A 23277-nucleotide genomic window follows, 5' to 3' on the forward strand; every position below is an offset into this window, starting at 1 on the left:
TGAGTCATTTCTGGCCCACTGGTAGGCTGCTGCTTGATTTTAATTGGAAAAAGAACTCAACGAATAATTGATCATGCAAATAACTGAGCTGTATATTACAGTACTTATTGGTGTTTGTTTCCATGTCTGCTGGCCTTCTCTGACAAAATATCCATCGATCATTCTACTTGCTTGGTTTCAAGCTTGTTAACTTAGAGTGAAATGTTTCAGTATTGATCAGATATTTCTATGTTACCACCCACAGGCTCTGACCAAGAAGCTAAATGGAAACCTCAGAGCGAACTCTAAGAAACAAAGACATTTCTGAGCTCCATATTATGTTGATGTAGCCAGTGACTGAAGAAAAATGGACAAAATAGACATTACTGGGGCTGTCTCCATAAAAATGGATTATATAATGGGTTGACTGTGAGTGTCTTGATAATGGATTTACCCTAATGATGCCCGTCTTGGCCAAAAGAGGGATTAATCTGAAGGGGAGAACAATAGACTCGACCATGGCTGTGGATGAAGGAAGTCACAGTCTGATCCAGAAAATCCCAACAGAGAGGAATCAAACTGTGCAGCTTCTTGGGCTGCAGCGGAAAGCGGAGATCGGCTGTCATGAATTCTTCTGTTTCTGTGTGTTTTCGCGATGTTCTGCTCTTCACCAACCCAACTCTCTTTTGCCTCCTTTGCAGCCGTCCAGTCTCTCAACAGTCTGAACGACCAGATCGCTCAGTTCATGGTGACCAGACCTTGTAGCCTGGCTGACCAGGACCAGGCCTTCATCCCGGGGGAGAGGGACACCTTGAAGAAGTCCATGACCTTGATGAGACACCTGCTCGTGGATGCTCAGGTAGAGTCTCTGCCCTCCCAGCAAGGTCGCTCAGTGCATGCTTGTCCCTCTGCTCGAGGTCAGTTTTAGACAGAAACTACAAACAACGTGCAGCCCAGAGGAGAAATATTACTGCAGCGCCACTGCGAGAGATAACTAATTGCAGATGGATAACAGATGCACACAGCAGGACGAGTCACTTAGTGTTACAAGAGGAATTTTCCCCAATTATCTCTACAGACACACAGGTTTTAGCACAAGGAGGTTTACAGAGGTAGAACGGCCTCCCACAGACCGCCCACTGATTGCACAGTGTGGTCGGCTGAGGATGAATAAGAATTTACTGGTTGAGGGTTGTTATCAGTTATTGTCAGTGTTGCAGGTGTTAGTACTCAGATTACTTTTTTGTTCTAACGAGTAACATAACGCGTTAATTTTGCAATTCAAGCTATCAGTTATTTAGTTTATTTGAATTAGTTGTTTTAAATTTGATGAAAGAATCCATGACAATATACTGTCTTAAGTAGTTTGTTTTATGTCATTCTTTAAACCAGTTCACTGATTGGTCAATTGAATATATTGATGCAACTATGGCAAAAGGAAAGATGTAAACATCTAAAATTAAATAAAATGAAATGAATGCTTTTTATATGCTCAGTTTCTCCTTATAACTCGAGTGTTTTTCATGAGATCTTTGTCTAGATGTTTTTTTCATCATGACTACATAGCCAATTATTCTGATTAACAGAGATATTTCTAGCTAGAACAACATATCCATATTTATCTCATTATAGCACAAAATTGTTATTATACAAAATCAATACCTCTCATTGAAATACCAAACAGACTCATTACAACAACAACAACAACAACAACAACAACAACAACAACAACAACAAAAACAAAACAGTCCAGCCAGTCCCTTAATTGTATTTTTTAGCCTTGTTTAAATTTCAACGATTTCAAGACAATCAACCAACAATTGAATAAATGAATAAATGTTTTGGTAGTTTCTCTCCAAACTTTCAGTGCTGTCAGTGAGTAGACAGCAAACACAAAACTTCACTGTTATTGTCGTTTGCTGAAATCCTGGCTACACTCCTGAATGTATCACCAACTGCAGCTTTTCATTTTTGACCCATGTTTGTCATAATCAGGCGTTCACTGAGCTGTAGTTACCGTGACTGCTTCCTCCTCTCACACCGTCATACCTGAACACTTTTTTATGTATGTGCATATCTTTTACTTCAAACTTTCCAATGAAGTGAGGAAACGCAGAGATGTGCCGACATGTCTCCTTCCCCACAGCGTGTCAGTGTGAAGGTGTGACTCGAGGTTGAATCCACAGTGTTAACTGAAGTGAAATATTTTCCCTCGCCCACAGCTCAAACAGTCCAACACTGAAAACTTTGGCAATCGCAGCAGCGTTATGAACATCTGACTGCTGAACTGAGCAGCGTTGTTTCCTGTTAATCCTGGATTAGAATGACATGCAGAGATTTCTGCACTCGTTTAGTCTTAAGAGTAAAGCAAAACATGCGTTTCCACAAGTTTCCCTTTAAGAAAAAAATAATACAATCTTCTCTGCTTCAGATGAGATGATAATTCATCCTTGTTATGTTGCTACCATTTGTCCTTTTATTTATATCCCTCTCTACATTTTGATGAATGTCTGATGAATCTTGACACAGTGATGCATTTGGGTCATCCATTAGCAGCATCATGATGGATATGGAGTCCCCCCGCCATTCTCCTGGAGATATTTTCTCCGACACAGTGTCATTGATTAAAGGGAAGGTAATTCAACAAAAGGCCATTGCCTTCACCTCAGCTCAGTTTATGCAAGCTGGAGTGAAAGATTGTTAGCCTGCAGTCACTTTTTTTTGTTACTCAGGAATATAGCGTTGGGAGGTGATGGATGAGCGGGAACCTCAGCTGCAGATGGAGTGCCGATTATCTCCCCCAGAAGTTGTAGTTGAAAAAAAAAAGTTTTACCGGTAGTTCAGTGTTAAGTGAAGCGCTCAGACACCAGTCAGCATGACAGATTTGTCTGCCTGTTGGCCTTGTTTGTGTCAGATGGTACACATACACAAGCTTTACATACAGTTTTTTTTTTTTCCTGGAAGGAGTGTCAAATGGAGGCCTCTGTCAGGTGGTGGTGGTGGTGGGGGGGGCTTGTTGCTCTCAACTGTCAGAGGACAAAACAGATCAGCAGGGGATACTGACGTGTGACTGACAGCTGCTGTAGCAATGCGTTTGTTTACTCTGTGGCTACAACCAACTCCAAAAGAGAGACTCTTTGTCCCAAACTGGGAGTCTCTGCCAGGGTTGGGTTCTGATAGCTTGTTCTATTTTGGATCCGGTCTTGTGTTGAAGTCTGTTCCCCCCTGACTGCTGTTTCAATCTTCTACAAACAGTGTTTCCCCTGTTGTTGACTTATGGTTAGGTGCAGCAGAGGTAAGTGGTTGGCACTCTGGTAGGTTAGGAATTGTAGAAAACAGCTGTGTGGTCTGAGGGGTAAGAAGAGAGGAAACACAAATCCACCACCACACTAGCATTAGCAAAATGTCTGCATCCACTAAGCTAATATACTAACAAGTCTTTAACACACCTTTTATCTCTCCTCGCTCTAAGTAGTGTAAAAAATATTTGGATGGCAGGCTTCTCATTTCAAATGACAAACATCAGACATATCAGGTCATATTACGCCATATCAGATGTAGCTAATTAATGCTAATTCTCCAACAGCTAATTTGTCTGTTGGCTGGTTGGTGCACAGGCAACAAAGCCATTGGAAGCACTGGAAGAGTTCCCAGTGGCCTGGCCAGCTGATTGTTCCAAAGTGTCAGATCAGTCTTAAAAATGCAAAATGAAATTGGTAAATTAAAGAGAAATTAACATGGCATGTCAACGGTCACTCAGAACTGTAGCCCCCAACTCCGCTCTCAATGTGTAGTTTGTGCATGTCTGAGTATGATGGAGGATGTGGAGAGAAAATGCAGAAAGAAGGTGAGTAAGAGAAAAGTTGGAGCTGAGTGGGAGCACAATGAAATAAAAAAAAAAAAAACTCGGAGGAAAGTGCAGATAAATGCTGCAAAATTACAGATTCTCAAACTATCAAGGACATGGTGAGTGTTTAAATACATGCTAGCAGCACAGCATAATATCACAATTTTGCCATGTAGTACAGCAGGAGATGTATGCAAGATACACAGTATGCTAACAGTAGAATAATTTAACAAAAGGGTTGGAAGAGAAACATCACTAACACTACACTACAGCTACAAGTGGACAGCTTATTATCAGTATTTTAAGATGATCAACTTAATGGATCTGAAAAGCAGGTAAGATACTTCTGCTTTCATACATTAATACCTGCTGACTCGCTGCCACTGAAACCTGAAGTTGTTTTTGTGCCTAAACCAAACCTTAATTACAACGTTGTCACATCATACAACGGATGAATTTTTGGAAGGAACAGATAAATTATGCTGTCTCGCCAGCAGGGGCGTCAGATGAGGAAACAGATTCTAGAAAGCACTGACAAATGACGGATTCTTTCATTTTTGCCTTCTCACACAACAAAAACCGATTAGAGACCTTTGAGTTTTAGTTGTTTATAATTTTATTTACTTGTAAATGTTGGAAGCTAAACCTAATTAGACACAATAAGGGTTATGAAAGGATTTAGATTCAATAACTGCATTTGATACTGGATTCAGATTCAATTCTCCGACCCTTGTCTCTGTGCTTAATTCACCTTATCTGAGCAGCAGGATTGAGCTTTCTGGCTCCTTATCTTCACTCGGGCTACAATAGACGGCCAAAATAATTGTGGTCAGATTATGTATCAGATTTCTTTGTTCTCTGAGTCCCAGAGGTCAAAGTCAAGTGTGAGCTCATCCCACATAGAGGAGCTCATCTCATCCAGAGGGTTTTGCATTCATGGAGAGTAGTGTTTCTGCTGTCAGATGGAATATGAAATGAGTCCAACCCTCCATCTCTTCTACTCTTTTAATGTCTGGTCTCCCGTTTCAAAGCGCCTGCTATTCTCTGAACAATTCAGACTAGGAAGCTTACCAGTATGCTCTGATGTCCAGTATTTAGTGCTGCCACTGGTGAGACTTTTACTGCTGATCTGAAAGAATAGCAAACTCTCCTCGGCTTACTGTCAGTCAAGAAACCTTGATGTTTTCTACATTACGTATATCTTTTGAAAGCATTCTCTGACACCAAGTGTTTTAGTTTATAGAAGTCAGAGTAAAAACATCATCTGATGAATTCAGCATTAAAATTTCAAGTGCATGGCCACTAAAAGGCAGAAAATTAATTTAGAGGGGATTTGAATAGTTTCTCTTTGAATGCTGTCCCAGAATTGATTGCCTCATTTGTCACTTGCACAGATGAATTATTTATGTCCCCGTTGCCGTGCTGGGGTGACTAATCAAATGCATTTCAGTGGGTGTGGAAGCTGTGAATTGATGTAGTGGAACGTTGCACTGCATTAGCTACTTTGGTCGAGGAGTCAGCTGGGCTACAAAAGCGGCCTGATGATGGCGTTACAGAGGAGACATTGCTCACTGTTATTCTCTAAAAATGCACAGAAATACCCGTCTATTTATTAAAAGTTGGAGTCCCCTTCCCGCCCTGGGAGAGTGGATCAGTTCACAGCAAATACTCAGCTGTGCAGGTCAGTCACCGCAAACAGAACAGGACCTCAGAAACTCTGTTCAAATAGAAGTGCTTTACCTGAACACTGAGACGACGTCCTCGGTAGAGAAGAACTGACTGGTTCTGACTGGTGGACTGGACGTTAGCTTAGATTCGAGTTAAGTAATAATAATATTGATTGAAAATTTGGAAATGGAACAATCAGCAGACCCTGCTCACCTCTCTTCCCCCTCTTTTTATCACATTTTACTGTGTAAATCAAGTGAAAACCTGGCTTCTTAGCCTTGCTAGCAGCTTGGCTCCAGGGATGGTAATGACAGTCTGTCGCTGGTCCTGACTGAAGTATCTCAACAACTAGTGGAGGGATAGCCATTAAATTTGTCTACAGACATTCTTGGTCCCCAGGTGATGCATCTTTCTGACCTTTCCTTTAGTGCAGCCATGAGGGATATTTAGTTTTTGGTTTGAGTGGAGCAAAACAGGGCCCCATACACCTAAAGCTTGATTGTTGGTGTTTCCGTATTGACTATTGCTCTTTCAAAACGATTCTGCACCAATGTTAATTACATACTGTAACTCCAGAGTCTATGAGTATGGGCACAGCCTACTATCACTCTTGGGGTCAGCGCTCGACTTTTAGTCAATGTCCATTTACCACGTGGGCCCCAGCTCGGTCTCACCATGTGTGTAAGTTGGACTGAGGCTGGACAATCAGCTCTGAAAAACAACTTCTTCTTCAACAAGTATAATAAACTGGTGGTGCCCACATCCTAGAGAGCTACACCCATATTCACAGAATCTGGAGTTATGATATGTAACTAACGGTCTGTTTCGTAAAGGCTTCGTCCTCTCAGGCTAACTTTAGGGGGGTAAGGGAGAGGCAGGGAGTAGTCTGTGCCCAACAGTGTCCACACACACACTTCCACTTCCTTGTTCAGGAGAAATAAATAGTCAGTTCATACCTTTCCAATGGGTCACAGCTAACAGACTAAACTAAGATGGTGAACATGGTAAACATTATACTTGCTCCACATGAGCATGTTAACGTCCTCATTTTGAGCAATGTTAGCATGCTGCTGTTAGCATTTAGTTCAAAGCACCTCTATGTCTTATCTCACAGAGCCGCTTGTGCGGCTGTAGACTAAGTCTCGTTATCACCTTCACTGCAAACTTCCTTTTCCTCAGATTAAGTCAAGTGAAAAACTACCTTATTTATTTATTTATATTAACATTTATAATTCATACAGCATACTTCATACTCAGCATTGCAATGTGTACTTCAACTGGCAGTTTATCTTTTTCTCCTACTTTGCAGCCTCACAGTCTGAAAGGGGCATAATCTTTATATAGAGTCACTGGGTTCACGAGAAAGCTCAGCAGCCTATGTGGAGCAGTGAAACTGAAAAAGTTTCAAATGAGCCAGAAATCATAGCTGATTGTGGCGGAGCAGCAGGCTGCCAATTTAGTCATTTCAATTACAATGTTGGCAGATCTACCTTAATTCATTATTGACCACAGAAGAATTAAAGGAGCAATATGAGCCTGAGCTCAAAGTAAAATAGATTGGGAGGCTAGATTAATGATCCAGTGTGGTTTGGGTTGTCCTGCAGTTGTTAGTGAGAAAATGGATCAGTTCAGATCTGGTACCTAATGAACTAATAAACTATTTGAGAAAGAGAAAGAGAAACAGGGATGCACTCAGAGAAAAGTAGGACAGAGTTGGTCCAGGGACTGAGGCAAAAATGTCGGCCCTATCCTGAAATCGATCCATGATTTCTGTTATTTCTGTTCACCCCCTTTGAGTCTCGATGCCTGCAGCAGGTGGGTTATCTTTTGTGGGATCCTCTTTGTGTGCTGCTGTCTTTGTTCTGTAAGTATCTGGATGTTTGAATTAGCCGTTATTGCCTGAACGTGTTGGAGGAAAACCACAGCTTTCCTCTCAGGCTTCATTTTGAGATTTGTTTTCTTCTTGCTCTATTGTATGGAAATCAGTCCACCTCTAATCCTTGTCATCTTTTCCAATGTTACATCCTTTGTGTTACAGTGTGAGCTGAAGTGGGCTGGACTTTCAAAGAGCTGGGCTTGCTCTTTTTTAACAACCGCACTTTCAGCTGATACTTGTCTCCCACCGGTTTCCACGTTTCTACCCACTCAGAAACACCAGGGGAACAAAAAAGATTAATGAGTCCACTTAAAAATGACCATATTGACGCTGACGGCACAAGAGATTTTAGAACACGTCTGTCATGGCTGATGATTAGGCAAACCTGAGTGCAGGGATAAAATGACAGCGTGGATTTATGTTTCCTGGTACGGCATGACAGATGAGATTGTTGTTGAAACGCTATGACGCATTCATTTTTGTGTCGTTCCCAAAGCCTGTCACATCATTCTGTGCACACGGTAATCTCTCATCCAATCAAACAAACGCTGGTTCTGTAAATAAAGGAGGTATCGCTCACTCTGGATATTTTTAAGATGGCAATATGGCCTCCGTCAGGTGAAATGATGCATGCCAGATTGTGAGACTTCATCATCGTTCAGTCTCACTGGAAACCATCTGTTGATGCGGTTCGGGATGTTTAAGTCTGCCATGTTCAGGGGTGGGGGGCAGGTTTCTATGGAAACCCCCGAGCACTGTCACAAAGCTGATCTGGATCACTACACGCATCTTACCTCAGATCAAAGGTGTTCACCTCAATTTCAGTGGGAGTTTGGGTGATATGAAAGGGCCCGTCTCCCTGTCAATCTCCTCTTGAGTGACAGACAGTGTTTGTACTCTTTGCAGCCCTTTTGTTGTGGGGTTGTTTGTGTCTGGCTGATGCGGATAAATGTCTAGGATTGGTTTGCTTATGGAGGAGTCAGCGTGGAGGCGGCTACCTGTCCTCCTGTGACTTTGTATGCCAACCACAGACAGCTTAAAGTTCCCGGAGAGACTTTCACATCAGATATGTGAGCCCACCTCTCGCTTTACTCTGTTTTGACTCATGCGGAGAAAAGAAAGCGCAAACTGATCTATTAGTCCATTATTTAGCAGTCAGCCTCAGCTGAGCTCCCTTGTGGTGTGGCTGCTGGAGTCGCCTCCACCGGACTGACATGTGAATAATTCATGAGAAAACATCAGCGTCTGTGTACACAGCACACACGAGTGGGGACATTAATGTGTCATGGAGCGACATTGGCATGCCTTTTGTTTCCCTTATCTCACCTTTTTCCACGTCACCTCAGTGTCCTAAACACAGTTATTCGCCGTTGTCCACCTCATCTTGTTTACTTTAAATCCTTCTCGCACAACCCCTCATCAAAGGCAGAATTTCTCGGAGGCGAGAGGAGTGTGGAATCAAAGATGGGATGCTTGTTATCAAAGCCATTGAGTTCCCTGTTGACCTTAGACGAGATTTAAATGCTCCCTGCCTCCACAGCTTGTGGGGAGGTGCAGGAAATATAAATGACTCTTCCCTCTATCTGATTCCCTGCCAGAAGCAATCGCTCTGAGGAGTCAGGCCAGGTGGGCATCTGGCCCAGAGCTGCTTCACACATGACCATTTTTTAAATTTTTTTTAGCACACACTTCCAGGTTTTTTGACTTGGCTGCAACCTTCATTTGGCCACTGATGATTCGACTGTTTTGGAGCTCCATTAGTTCTCTTGTTCCTTTGAAAACATCCTCTTTTACTCTTTCTAACTTTGATTCGTCCTGATATGATGCACCTTTGGGAGACAGTTTGGCGTTGTGATTAAGTGTCTTTATTCTATTCTGCAAAAATGTAGAATTTGTATTTTTGTAGTCTAATTAAGATCCCGCGATTTATCCATTTTTAGCTCATAATTTAGCTCATAATGTTTTGCCCAATTATTTAATCTCTGTAGCTACACAAACACACATCTGACTGTGTATTTGTCAGTAATCTTTGATTTTCCAACCAAATATCTTCATCTGTCTGCCTTCCTTTCGGATTCCTTCAGTTTGCTGTCAACTAACTTCAGTTTCACGACAGAGTACAATCAGAATCAAATTAGCTTTTGGCATAAAATGTGATGTTTAAATCCGTTTTGCTCATATTGTTGTTTGAACATAAACAAATCCAAAGATAAAGGAAGTATCATAACAGATTAGAATAAGAAATTTGGGGAAAGAGGCTCTTTAAGAGGTAGTGTGAAAGCAATTATAAGTAGGAGACCTAACTTTAAGAGAGCAGGCTCTGCATAGTGAAACCTGACATGTTTTGGATTTATGAGCCTTGGGCGTAAAAAAATGCTATTAAACAATGCAAATGCAGTAACTGAAAATATAATAACCAGAAACAATACATGAAATCACATCATATGGATCTTGAAGCGCCCTCTGATGGTACACCACACAGTGTTCATGGTCTCCCCCATACAATCCTGTAATCTGGTCATGTAATCTGGTCTAATGCCATTAAACAAAGAGGCTATCTGGGTGTAATCCCACCATGTAAATCAAGCCCGAGTGTTATAGACCACCAGACATCAGTACTGGTCCTCAGGATTAGGCCCATCGTTACACTTGTCTCGTGGGTCCAGAGGGACTGGTTCACTGTCCTGCTGCCCTGCGAAGAGTTCGCCATCAGGTGGTCAAACAAAAAGAAATCTCCCTTTAGTTTAAGTCAAAGTGCTAAAACCCATCAGACATGGCCAAGTTTGTTTTGGTTTGTTGGAATTACCAGTTGTGTTTGCTCAACTTTGCTTGATGTCTGGGGCGATATTGTGCTCTCTGAGGTCGGTGCTTTCCTGTCTGCCCAGTTTTGGTTCAGTGGTCTTCCCTTTTCGCTCTGCTAATTCTGTGCAATCGATCATTATATACGCTAAAAGCATTCCTCTGATGCAGTTCAATATATTTCTTGTAGAATGGGTTTACTGGAAAGGAATAATGCAAAGCCACAATGTTCCATTAATGGGGTGTCATTTTTGATGGTAGAGGCTGAAGGGCAATCCAATAGACTGGAGTTTTATTTTACACTTTTTGGCTGAAGACTATGAAGATAAGCCATTCCACTGGGTGTTGATGGCATTTTAACATAAAAATACATGAAAACAAGTTTTGTAATTTTGTTGTAAGTTAAATTGGTGACAGAATAATTTTCATCTCTCTATGAATTTAACAAGTTTACTGTACTCACACCAGTATTTACACTAAATGTTTATGCAGATTTATTGAATTATCAGCCAAAATATCATGGTCTCAGCTTCTTTAGGTGTCTGTGATGTCTGCAGAGGGCCACTGCAGGCCCTTTGTGAACCACAGCTTTACATGCACATGTCATGCAGACACTGCAAGACTAGTGAACGGTCTGCTTCCAATGGCTTAATCTCTTTGTATATTCTTGTATGTTTGTTTCCATTGCTGGTATCGTGTGTTTTCTGACTGTGAGGACAAAAACCAATCATCTTAATGAGATGTTTAGTCTGGGAATTTTATGGTAATGAGCATTAGTGTTGTGAAAGAAGACAGAGTGAGGCCGATTGCTTACAACACAATTAGGAAAGTGACATTTGAATCCAGCAAACTCTCAAAAAATGTTAATTTGCCATAGAAACTAGCAAAATATTTTCAGCGTGATGACAGAATTTAGACTAAACAAGTGTTTTAAGGTGCAGATGTTTTGAACAGTAGAGCAGGTTGAGGGAAAGTGGGTATGTAGCAGGGTAACACTCTGCTATGCAGAGCAAGGCAAATAAGTCTCATCTCCATATCACAAAGTCGACTGTAGATAATTAAGTTTCCTCAGGTGCACAATTTTTCTGTGCTGCAACAGTAAGCTGTGCATCTTATCACCTGTGTTTCCCAATGCTACGAGATGCAACGGTAACACCTGAAAGTCTAAATGCAGACTTGAATGCTTAAATCTGTGGGGATTCTCCTTCGGACTCTCTTATACACTTCATTTAAATGTTTATTTATTTAATGTGGGTTTCTGTATGGACAAATATGTAGCACGTGCTCAGTGTGAGCTCCGGATGCATGATGCTGTATATTGGCCCTAATCCACATGCTTCTCACTCAGTTTAACATATTCATATCATATATTAACACTCCTCCACTTCATCTCAGCGCTTCCTGGGGACAAAAGGGAATGCTAAATGCATAAATATTAAAACGGAAGAATTTACTGTGTAAGTGCAGGAAATTGGATCAGAAATGTCAAACACAAATGTTCATTTTGAAAACCCAATTTCAGTGTGTTTCTATAAGCCTTATATTAAAACTGGAAGCAGTTGGTTTGATTGTGCTGTGAACGTCGTCTTGTGTAATGAATCATGTTCTTAATGTGCGACTGTTCTTTCCCAGCCTTGTTTGTATTCATGAGTATTGCTCTCCTCGACTCCTACTCTCAATCCTCTTACGCTCTCCTGCGGTTCTTCATGTATGAATTTGTTAGTGTGTGGTGCCGGCTGGTTGCAGCGCTTTGCTCTGCCTGGATGCTCCACTTATTGCAGTTTGGCTGCTTCAGTGTGAACGTGTTTCCAGGGATCTCAGCTGAAAGCCTATCAGCATGCATAATCATGCATCGTAATACTGCTGTTGCCAGATTACTGAATCTTAAATTTATTTATTTTTTTTTTTTTACCATTCCCTGGAGAACAGTTCTGCTCTGTCATGAATCTTTGTGATTTTTTGGGGGGACAGATGGTATTTTAATGAACTTCACAGAAGATATTTTAATGTGATGCTTGTCCTCTTGCAACCCTGACATAAACTGCCAGGCAGGTGCTTTTGGAAAAAGCTGTAATTATTATTCTTTGGAGGCCAGGTGAGGTTTAATATTTCTGTTATACTGTGTAAATCACCCTCGGAGTCACTTCTGAGGTCTAAATTCACTTAATTTCATTGTTTAAAGATGAATTAAAATGTCACTCACAGCATTAGAAAAGGTTTCCTTTTCTGTGTGGCAACTGACAATGACAGTCCTAAAAATTATATATATATATATATATATATATATATATATATATATACTTTTTTTTTTTTTTAAACCCAGAATGCTATTTAACGGACTGTGCAAGTCATTTTTTAGTCTGGACATTCACATTTTTATTCATGTTTCCAAAAACCTTCCCTGGTTCCTGTAAAGTGGAGCTCAGCAGGTTTGCAGTTATGCTGAAATCAGTTCAATTGTCCCTGTTTAACATGCATGGCAGCATGCTAAAGCCATGTTTGATCTGGAGCATGAAAAATGTAATGAAACTTGTTTCTCTGGAACAGCTTGAGAGCTGTTGCTCTAAACAAAATCCCTCCAACTTGCTGCTTCCTTTAGTTTTAGTAGTTTAGTTTCTTTTAGTTTCACATCAAACCGTGTCAAACATTCAAATCCTGGAATAACACTGAAGTCAGAGCGTGCATTTACATTTTAAAGCACAGATATTTTGGCTTTATGCAAGCAGTGGAATTGGTCCACAATCCAGAGATATTCAGTTGACATATGACAAACGAAAGATTAAATTCTCACATCTGAGAAGCTCCAGCAAATTATTATTTTATCTATTATCAAAATAGTTGCAGAAATAGTTGCTCTCGATCAGAGTATAGTTTCAACTGTACCCTGAAAAGTACATTTATATTCTAATGATTTAAAACTGTAAACATGTTGTAATGTTTCCTGCATCATGTTTTAGCTGTCACACATTTCTATGGATGGTTCTGTTGGTCTCTCTACCATTTTATGCCATATTATGGCAACAATTATTGGATGCTCAGACACACAGACATTCATGGCCCTCAGAGAATGAATCCCAATGACATTAATGATCCCCTAACTTTTTCACTAGTGGCACATTTTAATTATCCATTACTGTGTTTCATGAGCACATTCCTGCAAAAACTAATGGCCTCCCTGTTAGCCTCAGCTGCACCTTGTTTTCGGTGCTAATTAGCACATGCTAACAAACTAAACTATGATGGTGAACATGCTAAACACGAACATGTTACCATTGTCACTGGGCATGTTAGCATGCTGACATTAGCATTTAGCTCAAAACACCACTGTGCAGCCTCAGACAGCTGCTGGCATGGCTGCAGTCTTGTTATCAACATCCACTTGTCATGAAGTAAGCATGGTTAACGTTTTTGAGGTTATTTGTTATTTGAAATGTTGACACTGACTGGAAGTCTGAGACATGACAGAGATGACACTCATCTCTGGTGCTCTCTGTACACCCTGCATCCACGCCAGCTACCTCCCAACAGTCTGTGTGATACAGAACTGGAAAAACATTCTTGGGGAACATAATCCAGGCAGCAGTAACATTTATTTCAAAATCGATACGGCAAAACAGTTTAGTGGTATGGTTAGAGAGGGATGGGAGAAAAGGAAAATATGAGGTAAAAATATTACAGTAGAGCGGAAAATGAGCCTCAACAACAGCTCAGCAATTCTATGAATAATACACCTGTTTTGCAAATATGCAATAGGTGAGTTTTTACTGCGTGATGCATGATGTCTGTTCCATCGCATTGTTTGACATCAGAACGAGAGTTAAGCATTTCAGCAATGTAAGTGCGGAGAACATTCTGTATATTTATCCAAAGTGATGCAATTGCAAACAGAGGTTACCAATTGTGTGTCTGTGTATTTAAGTGTAAAAGCTCTTCACTGTACTCTCCACCCCATCTGTGGTGTATCTTTAAGCATGGGGTGTCTCTTCAGGGAGAAGCAGGGTGACCATTAAGCTTTCAAAGGCTTGTCTAATGAAAGGCGGTTTTTACGGCCTGATTGTTATCCTCTGCAAACAAACTGCCTTTTGATTGTGGCTTTAAGCTATAGTGATCAACAAATACTCTTTTTGTCCTCCACCTTCCTGCTTCACTCCCTCTTTATTTCATTTGACTGTGTGTTTGTCTCCCTGACAGAATCTCACATGCAAAGACAGCAGACACACATACAAACAAAGTTGTATTAGATGTACTAACAAATTACAACTAGAAACGCTTTAAACACCGAGGACGGTAAACACACAGGGGCATGTCTGCAGGAAACTGCTTGGGTACATACTCTGGAGCGTGGTTTATCTATTCAGAACAACTGTAAAATGATACTGTGGTAATTAGTTTGCCCACATGCAAACTTTTAGAAACAGAAAGGAACATTACATTGTTTTGCTTTCCATGGATCTTAGTATTAATGCCCTGTTATAATCCCTTACAAGAGCTCAACTCCCTGAGCCAGACAAGTTTTGGATTCAGACAAACTAATTTAGCATGCAGATTAATGCAACTCTCAGCTCCTGCAGGAGCCAGCTTATTAAACAAATTTAAATCACATACATTTACAATTAGAATAAGTTGGAGCCATTAAATAAAAGACACAATACAAAAGTATCTCATCAGCACAGTTTGTTTCTCCAAACACATTTGCATAAGTGCTTTGGCCTTTTGCACTAAAGCATATGTAAAGCAGTCGTACCCTCCTAACTGTAGTCACAGTCTAAAACAGGTTTGCAGTCTGGAAAATGATCCTCCTTTTCCTTCAATTATATTCACAGATGAGTCAGCCATATTGCTCTAATTAAAATAATCAAAGTCCTACTGTCAGGTTGGCACTTCCTCAGCACTGTTGTGACTTGCGTTTAATTGCTTTTGCATTTTAATGTTTGAGCTATCTCTGTGTGCATATGTATGCAAGTACAGGTGTATGTGTGTGTGTGTGTGTGTGTGTGTGTGTGTGTGTGTGTGTGTGTGTGTGTGTGTGTGTGTGTGTGGTGCATATATGTGCATGAAAGGCTTTCTATGCAGAACAGTATGCTAAGCCCAGAATACTGAGAGAGATTTTGCCGGTCTGGTCGTCAGTGTTCCTTTTACTGACTCTCTACTGCACGCTTGAATGTCTTTCAATTTAGTCCTTCTGATAACTCGGCTCTCTCTCGGAGAGATAAATGTTGAAATATAATAAATGACTTCGCAACTTCACATGTTTTTGGCTCCAACCTTGTCTCCCTCACACTGTCTCAGTGCCCCTCAATTTCTCTGCCTTATTTATCTTCCTCTCCGCTTCCCTTGTTGCTCATTTTTCAACATGTTCCAACAAGTTTCATATCTTGTAGTATTAGCTTTAGCAAATAAAGAAAGTAATTCCCATTACATAGCGACTTGTGGGTCTTGGGAACATTTTTAAATTCTCTTGGGTGCCACAAGATTGCTATTGTATCTTGAACAAAAGAAAAGGAATTTTTCTATTATATTGCCGTTTTCTAAGATGTTTCGATTCTCTCTGAGATTCTTCTCTTGTGCAAAAACTGTCAAGCTTTAAGACATTCCTGGGAGAGTAGCTGGACAAGTGCAACTATTTGCAATATGCATTTTTGATAAGAAGCAAAGCAGATGTGTGAGGACAGCGATAAAGCCATGATGGAGTGATTATTGTCTCTAGTGTTATTATTCATTGGAACTGTCCTCGAGAGTGGGAACGAACGATAGTGAGATGAGTCTCTTAATCAATAGGCTCAGCAGATGTGCCTTTACACACGCCGACAAGGGGATAAGCTCCTTATCAATACACTGTACCGAAACCGCTCTCCGTCAGATATGGATTATTCTGTCTTCAGTACTGCACAGCTTTTTTCTCCCTAAACCTGTCAGTTATTTGCCTGCAGTGCTACAGTGTACCTGGGAGTGGTCTGCTTTGGTGCAGAAAATTCCTGTTTGTTAAAATGCAGAGTGTTTTCTCTGCAGACTGCAGCGTTTATGGCCTGCATGGGATCGCTTGCTACATGCTGTTCATCAGCTTTGGTCACTGAAGGGAATAGTTTGACATTTTGGTGAATACACTTTCTTGAGAGGATCAATACTATCCTCATGTCTGTACCCTTAATATGAGCAAATGAGATATAATGTGTTTATTTGTGAGCTTTGGAGTTGCTGGTTATGGATTGTATTACTTCTGGACAGAGCCAGGCTAACTGTTTCCCCATGTTTCTATCAATCATCTCCTTTAACTCTGAGCAAGAAAGCAAAATGTCAGACTTTTCCTTTAAATGATTTCCATTTCTTATATTAATTGGAAATGAATTGTTTAGCCCAAAATGAAACATCTCCTAAACTCTGAGCTATTCACAGAGAGCAGCTCAACAGCGGCCCGGCCCCTTCATCTCTTCATCCGAGGCTTGCCCAGTTGTCTAGGGAGGTGTACTCTTACCTGCTCTCAGCAGTCTGCCATGATTAGCCAATAAATAACTAAACGTATATCATAAATCAACAGGGAGAGCTCTGTCAGAGTGATTTCCACTGCAGTTGCCCTGTGAAAATCACCCTGCTGTGCTGAGAAAAGAAAGAGAGAGATGGATTGAGGAAAGGTTGGCGATGAATGAAGTTCCCTGTGTGTTGTAGAAAATGTTTTACCTTGAGAGATATCCTCTGCAGCAGCATTATCCACAGACAGCTCCTTTGCTCTGTTGAACAGCTGGTCAATCATTGTAACCTGTAGTTTTGTAGGATCAGGACTGTGATACAGCTGCCATGATAGCTACTCCAATGAGTCCATGTTACTTGGACTCATTCAAATGACACTTTAATTATGTTGATAGTTATAAAAGTGTCAGCTAGCTTTCTCATCTCCCCTGCGAGCTATAGGCACAATTCCCATTCTCTCAGCATCACCGTGTAATTGTTCCTCCTGCAGAAGAGAGCAGAGAACGATGACAGGGGTGAGGAACTCAATTAGGCAGCAGCAAAGTAGCTGAGTGTGTAATGCAGTGTGCAAAACATGCACCTTTTGTATCAACGCCGGCTCTGTATGTGATCTGGCCACGATCTACATGTCACGATTGATGACTGCCGCATTCGGCTCTGCATGTCTACACATTCAAGACTAAAATATGACTGGAATTGAGCAGACATAATGGGCTGAGGCCAGGCAATGGTCTCTTAGCACCACCGGGAGGAGCTGCATTGTCAAAAAACAGCCAGCAGGGAGCAGAAGAGACATCAGGGGGAAATGAGGCAGGAAGAGAAATGGGTCTCGGTGGAGGGAAGGCATGTGAAACGGTGGAGGAATGTCATTTTTTGCAGTTATATTTTCCGTCATCAGATGTATATTTCCCATCCCCCAGGTCTTGAAGTTCATCATAGCCCCCCTCCCTCATCCCTGCATCCTCTCTGCCTTCGATTCCCCCCGGAGTCCTGCAGACAAGCCTTTATCTTGATACTCATCAAGGCATCTGGCACCGTGTTTCATCCGCAACCCTGTCGACTGTTATCTCCAAGTGGAGAGGCTGTCAAACTGTTTATTATGACCCAGGCTATCAGAGATGGGAGAAGGACATGGCTGCAAGGCGTTGGAGTGCAACTTGGTGAGGCCTTTGGGTGGCAGACGTGCTGAGTTTGACAACAGATAATAGGTGCTTCTCTCCCGGGCTTATCTCGGCCTCTATAGGCCAGCGTCTGGGGTAGGAGTTTACCTTTAAACCTGAGTTTAAGCTGCAGTGGCGCTGCTGCTGCTTTCTACTGCTCAGCAACCTGTTGATAGCACCCTGCTATCAATGAGCACTCAGAGATTAAAGACCACGGTACTTACAGCGACGTCAGAAGCTGACTGGACTGTCGACAGGTGCGTTTGATAGCTCACTTTAAAAGGATGACAAGAACTCCTTATGATCAAGTGCCTTGTTTCGTTGTTATTAATACTCAATAAGTTAGTTTCTCTGACTTTGAAGCCCCACATGCAACTAGATGAGAATAATTTAAACACAAGGACCAGATTATAAGTGATCCTTTATACTCTTTGCACCCTTTTAACTTCAGGGAGGTGCTCTAGACCAAAAATGTGTGCAGCAAATTGTTCCAGCAGTTATTCAAGAGCACTTAATGCATTTTCTTTTACCTCTTTCACAAACTACGCTTTGCTCCCAGCTCCTTTGCAATTTTTAATTACTTATTGAAACTGAATCTGCTGTTTGTCTTTTACTTTTAAACTTTTAACCTGTTTGTTGGTGTTTTGTTCTGCATGACTGTCCCCACTCAATTGTCTTGTTTATTAAACCTGCATTATCTAGCAGCAGAAACAAGCGGTGAACTCAACACTGGCATATCATCACCTTATGAAATTGTTTTCCACAACCAGCCAACACTTTTCAACATTCAGCTGGGGTCCTTTTTCCAACTACCTGATGAATGCATGTCCCTTATTCCCTTTATTTCAGCTCTGATTTGAAGGAAATAACTGGCTCTTTAGCTGCTAAATGTTGATTACCAGCTAGTTGCTAATGTTGTTTGCTGCTTGGTGCTGGGCAGGTAGCATAAGTGGGTTTATCAGAGATTTTTCACTGGAAACCGCTGCGTGCTGCTGCCGAAAACAACACTGTTGAGAGTAGTGAGAGTGAAGCAAAACTGGAAGTTATGGGGATTCAAACCAGAATATTGAGTTGAGGAACTGAGTAAAGTGATAATTCCCTGCGGGTTCGTCACTGTAAGAGACACTTTTCAGATTACACACAATCATGTGGCCCACTGTTAATGTAAAAATGCTGATTAAAGCAGCTTTAATTTTTGCTGTGTGGTGAAATCAAAGCCCTGAGAGGCAAGGGAGAAAATATCTCTGCTGATCCATTTTTTTAAGTTTGATCTAAACTGTTTTCTCTCCCGTGTTTTGTTTCATTTAATTGTTTAATTTAAGGAACTAAGACTTGAACTCACCTGTTCTTAAGTCATAAACAGGAGAGAAACCAGTTTAGATCAGATTTAGAAAAATTATTTTTCCCTACTTGCCTCTGAGCGCTTTTGCACTCAGCTGATTTCTATATTGTCAAATGTTCCACGTCATGGACATTAGATCTAACAAACAAACAACAAACAAACTAACTTGAAAGCTAGAGAAGCAAGAGAGTTAGAAAGAGATCGAAACGGGCAGAGAAGGGGAGAGAGAACACAGACAAAGCAAAAGAGTTGAGTTTCCGCTCGCTGCCATTCACTGTTTACTCCATCAATGACCCTCTGTTCCTGGGTGTCGCCACTCGGGGCGAAAGGCTTTCTATTCCCGTCACTTGCACAGACATAAATACCAAATTTTTTCCTCCAACTGTGACATTTGCATTTTATAAATCTGCATTCTGTGTGAACATTCACCACAGCGACAGAAACTCTGCTTTCTGTCTTTTTTCTGTCGCTGTCAAGAAATTCATGCTTGATGACCTTTTTCATGTTAAATCAGCACATTTTCTTTCCTTTAGTCCATGAAATCAATCACCGTGTTAGCACATGTACGAATGTGTCAGGTCTGCCTTTCTGCTGAGGGAAAGCGGTGCTATATTCAAATCGACCAGCAAAGGCCAGTTCTGTCCGAAGTGTCTTGTTTGTCACGATTGTCAGCAAAAGAAAGCAAGAGGGAGTGCAGTGGCACAGAAAACACTTGTTCTAATATGTAACTTTGATAAGGACGCTCAAACTCTCTGGCTTTTCACGCTTTACTTCTGTTTTTTTAATTTGCTTGGTTACACGCACACATGCACGCATTTCACCCATGGTGCACAGACAAAAGCAAAATCCGAATGCGGTGCCAATTAACCTGTCTACAAGTAAAGAAGGCAAGCTCTTGTACTCTTTGATGTTGGCAGACAGTTTGCTGTGTATATCCAGACAGCCTTTATTTCCAGAATAAAATGTCGTGAAACCTGCTGTTGTGTTTCAGTCCCCAGCAGACTGAACATTTTGACATACAGCGATTTAGAAATTCAGAAGTGCTTCCAGTGAAGGCTTTGGATTCAGAGCAGCTCGACTGTATATGGAGGCTAAGACATGTTTCTAAAGCATCTCGCTGGAATATATAAAGAGCCATAACGTCAGCAGTGGGCTGTGATGAAGCCCTCCGGAGATGATTCCTGCCTGGTGAAGGGGCCTCGTTCCTAGTGGAGGAATTTCTGTCGTTCCCAGTGCCAATTAAGCAAAGAGGCCTGTTATTACCTGACCATGGAATGAACCCCAAATATTTCAATTTCAGATCTGTCTTAATCATTAAGGATGAGGTTTTGTTTGGAAATCAAATAAAAAGTATTTATTTCACAAGACCAGATAGAGAAAGGAGACATGCTTCATGAGCTGTCTGCTAACACATGTTAACTTTATAAGCTGGTAATAGAAGTCAGAGTTGCGTTACCCCTTAAATTAAGAGTTGATGTAATGTAATTAAGGTGAGGTGAACATGCAGTATGTAAGGACACCGTCTTCTAGCTTCCTGTCTTTTTATCTTGGAGTAAATCTGCATCGGAGTACAGTTATGACATTGTGGCTTCAGTATCACGTGGCTAAGTTTGTAGTTACCCTGTAACTCGTGCGTTTCTGCTTCAGTCCTAACAGACAGCCACAACTTGAGGTGTTACTCTGCGTTTAGACCCTGCAGTCTGCACTCACTCATGGGAGTTTCCCTTGAGTGAGCCTGGTTGCACCACACGTCTTAGTTTCAACAATTCGATTTCTCTTTCAAGCATCGCTCCTCACCAAATGTGCAGCTGTGGATGTGAAAGCCTTAACTCTGCGCTGTGTGCCTCCAGGAAGAGTCCTTGACCAGCACAGCGCTGAGGTGTGTGAGTCAAGCATTCCCTCACACTGTGATGGATCTTCCTGCTCTCACATCGTCACTCAGGTGGAAATTATTCTATGAAACATTGTTGCTGATTTCTTTGTGGCTCACTTGTAATAAACACATCATTCAGGTGACGTAACACATCTCCTGCCCTGCAAAAGTGAAATCTAAGTAAGATGAAATATCTTCACTCAAGACAATAAATGCTTGTTTTTTTTCCTGATAAGATTTATTTATTTTTATGTTAGTGCTTCTCACTTGCTCTCAATTATCGTAATGTGATATTATAACTTCTTACTGAGATTTTATTACTGGTTCTTAGCAACTTAATGCTGAAACTTTCAGAATAACAAAGCTGATTGATCAACACTGATAAGAACAAAACTGTTTGTCTAAGCTACAATTTCTTTGTATCCAGATAAATGTGCTTGTTTTTAGTCCGGCTGCACTACTTTTAAGCTAACTGTAGGTTCTTTTAGACTAGATTTTAGTACTTGTTTTAAAAATCTTGATAAGTGAACATGTCCTGTTCTGTTGGCAGATAGTTTTGCTTGTTTTAAGTAATATTTACCCCTTCTTATTGCTTTTTTCTGTTTTTGAGAGCTGAGTTAATTTTTCTCTAGTTTCTCTAATTTTACACCTGACCCAGCTCCTCCTATGAACTCATAGAGCCTTCTTTTTCTCATACTATTTGATGTATTTGATGGACATTAGTAGGTCTAGTGGAGTGGAGTGGATATTTTCCCCAGGCCCCCTGATAAGACCTGTATAAATAGTTGAGCAGGGCATTATATCACTTTGCTATTGGGAAAAAATGGAAAGCATTTCAGTGTGCGGAGGATTAGTCGATATTCAATTAACCCAGGCAGACAGTCATGGTGACTGTTTATCAATAGCTCTTTTTAACTGCACACCCTTGGCACACTTAATTAAACTTCCCATTAATAGCATCAAACAAGTGAGCAAACTAACAGCGCAAACACTCGGCCGAGTTTGGAAAAGTGAACCAAATCCATAGGAGCACTGATGGGAGAACTGGTTTATTTAAGGGAGTCAGCCAAGTCCCTGCACTGGCCTAAGGTCTCTGTCATGGCCTTACTGTACATGCTTTCAGTCCAGTTGGGGAGACAGGGGAGGACTTTGTGTGTTTTGGACACGCACACGATTATGTATCCTCAAACTATTTCTCTGGTTATTGATGTGTATCTGGGACACGTCCCGACCCTTGACCTGAAAAATCATTAATTTTCTTGCATTCCACAGTTGAGCGTATGAAAGCCCTGTCTCTCACGGCTCAAAGCAGACTGTGGTTGTGGTTCCACATGAAGGAAGCCTTCATTTTGTTGAAGTTAAGTGTTTAAGTTTGGAAAAGCAGGATCCTTCTGTGGAAAGAAGTTGAGACAGATCTCATCCCTGCCTTGTGCTGCAGGCTGTGCTACATTTGTCCTTTGCTAATCAGCTACAAATCAGGGCCAGCGCACTAATCGGGGACAATGATGTGACTGTCTAGACGGTGATAATGATCTGCTAACATGTGATGTGACCAAACAGAACCAAACCACTCCTGGTGTAGAAGTCTTCCACAGTAACTGTAATACATGTGATGTTTGTGTATGACTGGTTGTGAGCTGACCAGCAAAGATGCTGATAGAAGTCACAGATCGATTAAGGAGGAACAAACAGAGGCATTCAACAGGAGAAGCATTGTTATGATACCGTGTCTGTTCAAGTGGTGCACGAGAGGTTATCACCTTTCATCTACAGCTGCAGCTAATGATGCTAACAGCGTGGCTCTCAGTCGGTCGGTCGCTCCACCACTTTGGTCCAGGCTGAAATATCTGGACAGCCATTGGACTGATGGCTTGCCATGAAAATTTGTACAGACAATCAAGGTCTCCTGAGGATGAACCCTGTAGTCTTTGGTCATCATTGACATTTTTGACTTTTTGTGAAATTCCTCAACAATTATTGGATGGATTGCTGTTTAATTGGTACAGAGATCCACGTTGCCCAGCTGCTGATAATAACATCAGTGATTTCTGGACTGCTCATCTAGCACCATCATAATGTCAACATTTTAATTTGTCCAACACTTTGTTTTATGAACCACGAAACTAATGACATTTCCATTAGCTTCAGTTGTGCTTTGTGTTTTGTGCTAATTAGGAAATGTTAGCTAGGATGCTAGACTCAAATGATGAACATGGTAAACATCAGTAAGTTAGCATAGCCATTGTGAGCATGTTAACATGATGTGAG

General features: G+C 41.2%; 1 protein-coding gene across 1 annotated transcript in view; it reads left to right on the forward strand.

The window, feature by feature from the left end:
• Positions 1-23277, forward strand: part of kaznb (kazrin, periplakin interacting protein b) — a 105750-nt gene that overhangs the window by 18931 nt on the left and 63542 nt on the right. The window contains exon 3 of the mRNA XM_070958230.1: positions 681-838. Coding sequence (XP_070814331.1) covers positions 681-838 — 158 coding nt within the window. The remainder of the gene's footprint in view (positions 1-680; positions 839-23277) is intronic.

The sequence above is a fragment of the Chaetodon trifascialis genome, chromosome 3, assembly GCF_039877785.1.
Source record: "Chaetodon trifascialis isolate fChaTrf1 chromosome 3, fChaTrf1.hap1, whole genome shotgun sequence".
In the NCBI taxonomy this organism is placed as follows: Eukaryota; Metazoa; Chordata; class Actinopteri; order Chaetodontiformes; family Chaetodontidae; genus Chaetodon; species Chaetodon trifascialis.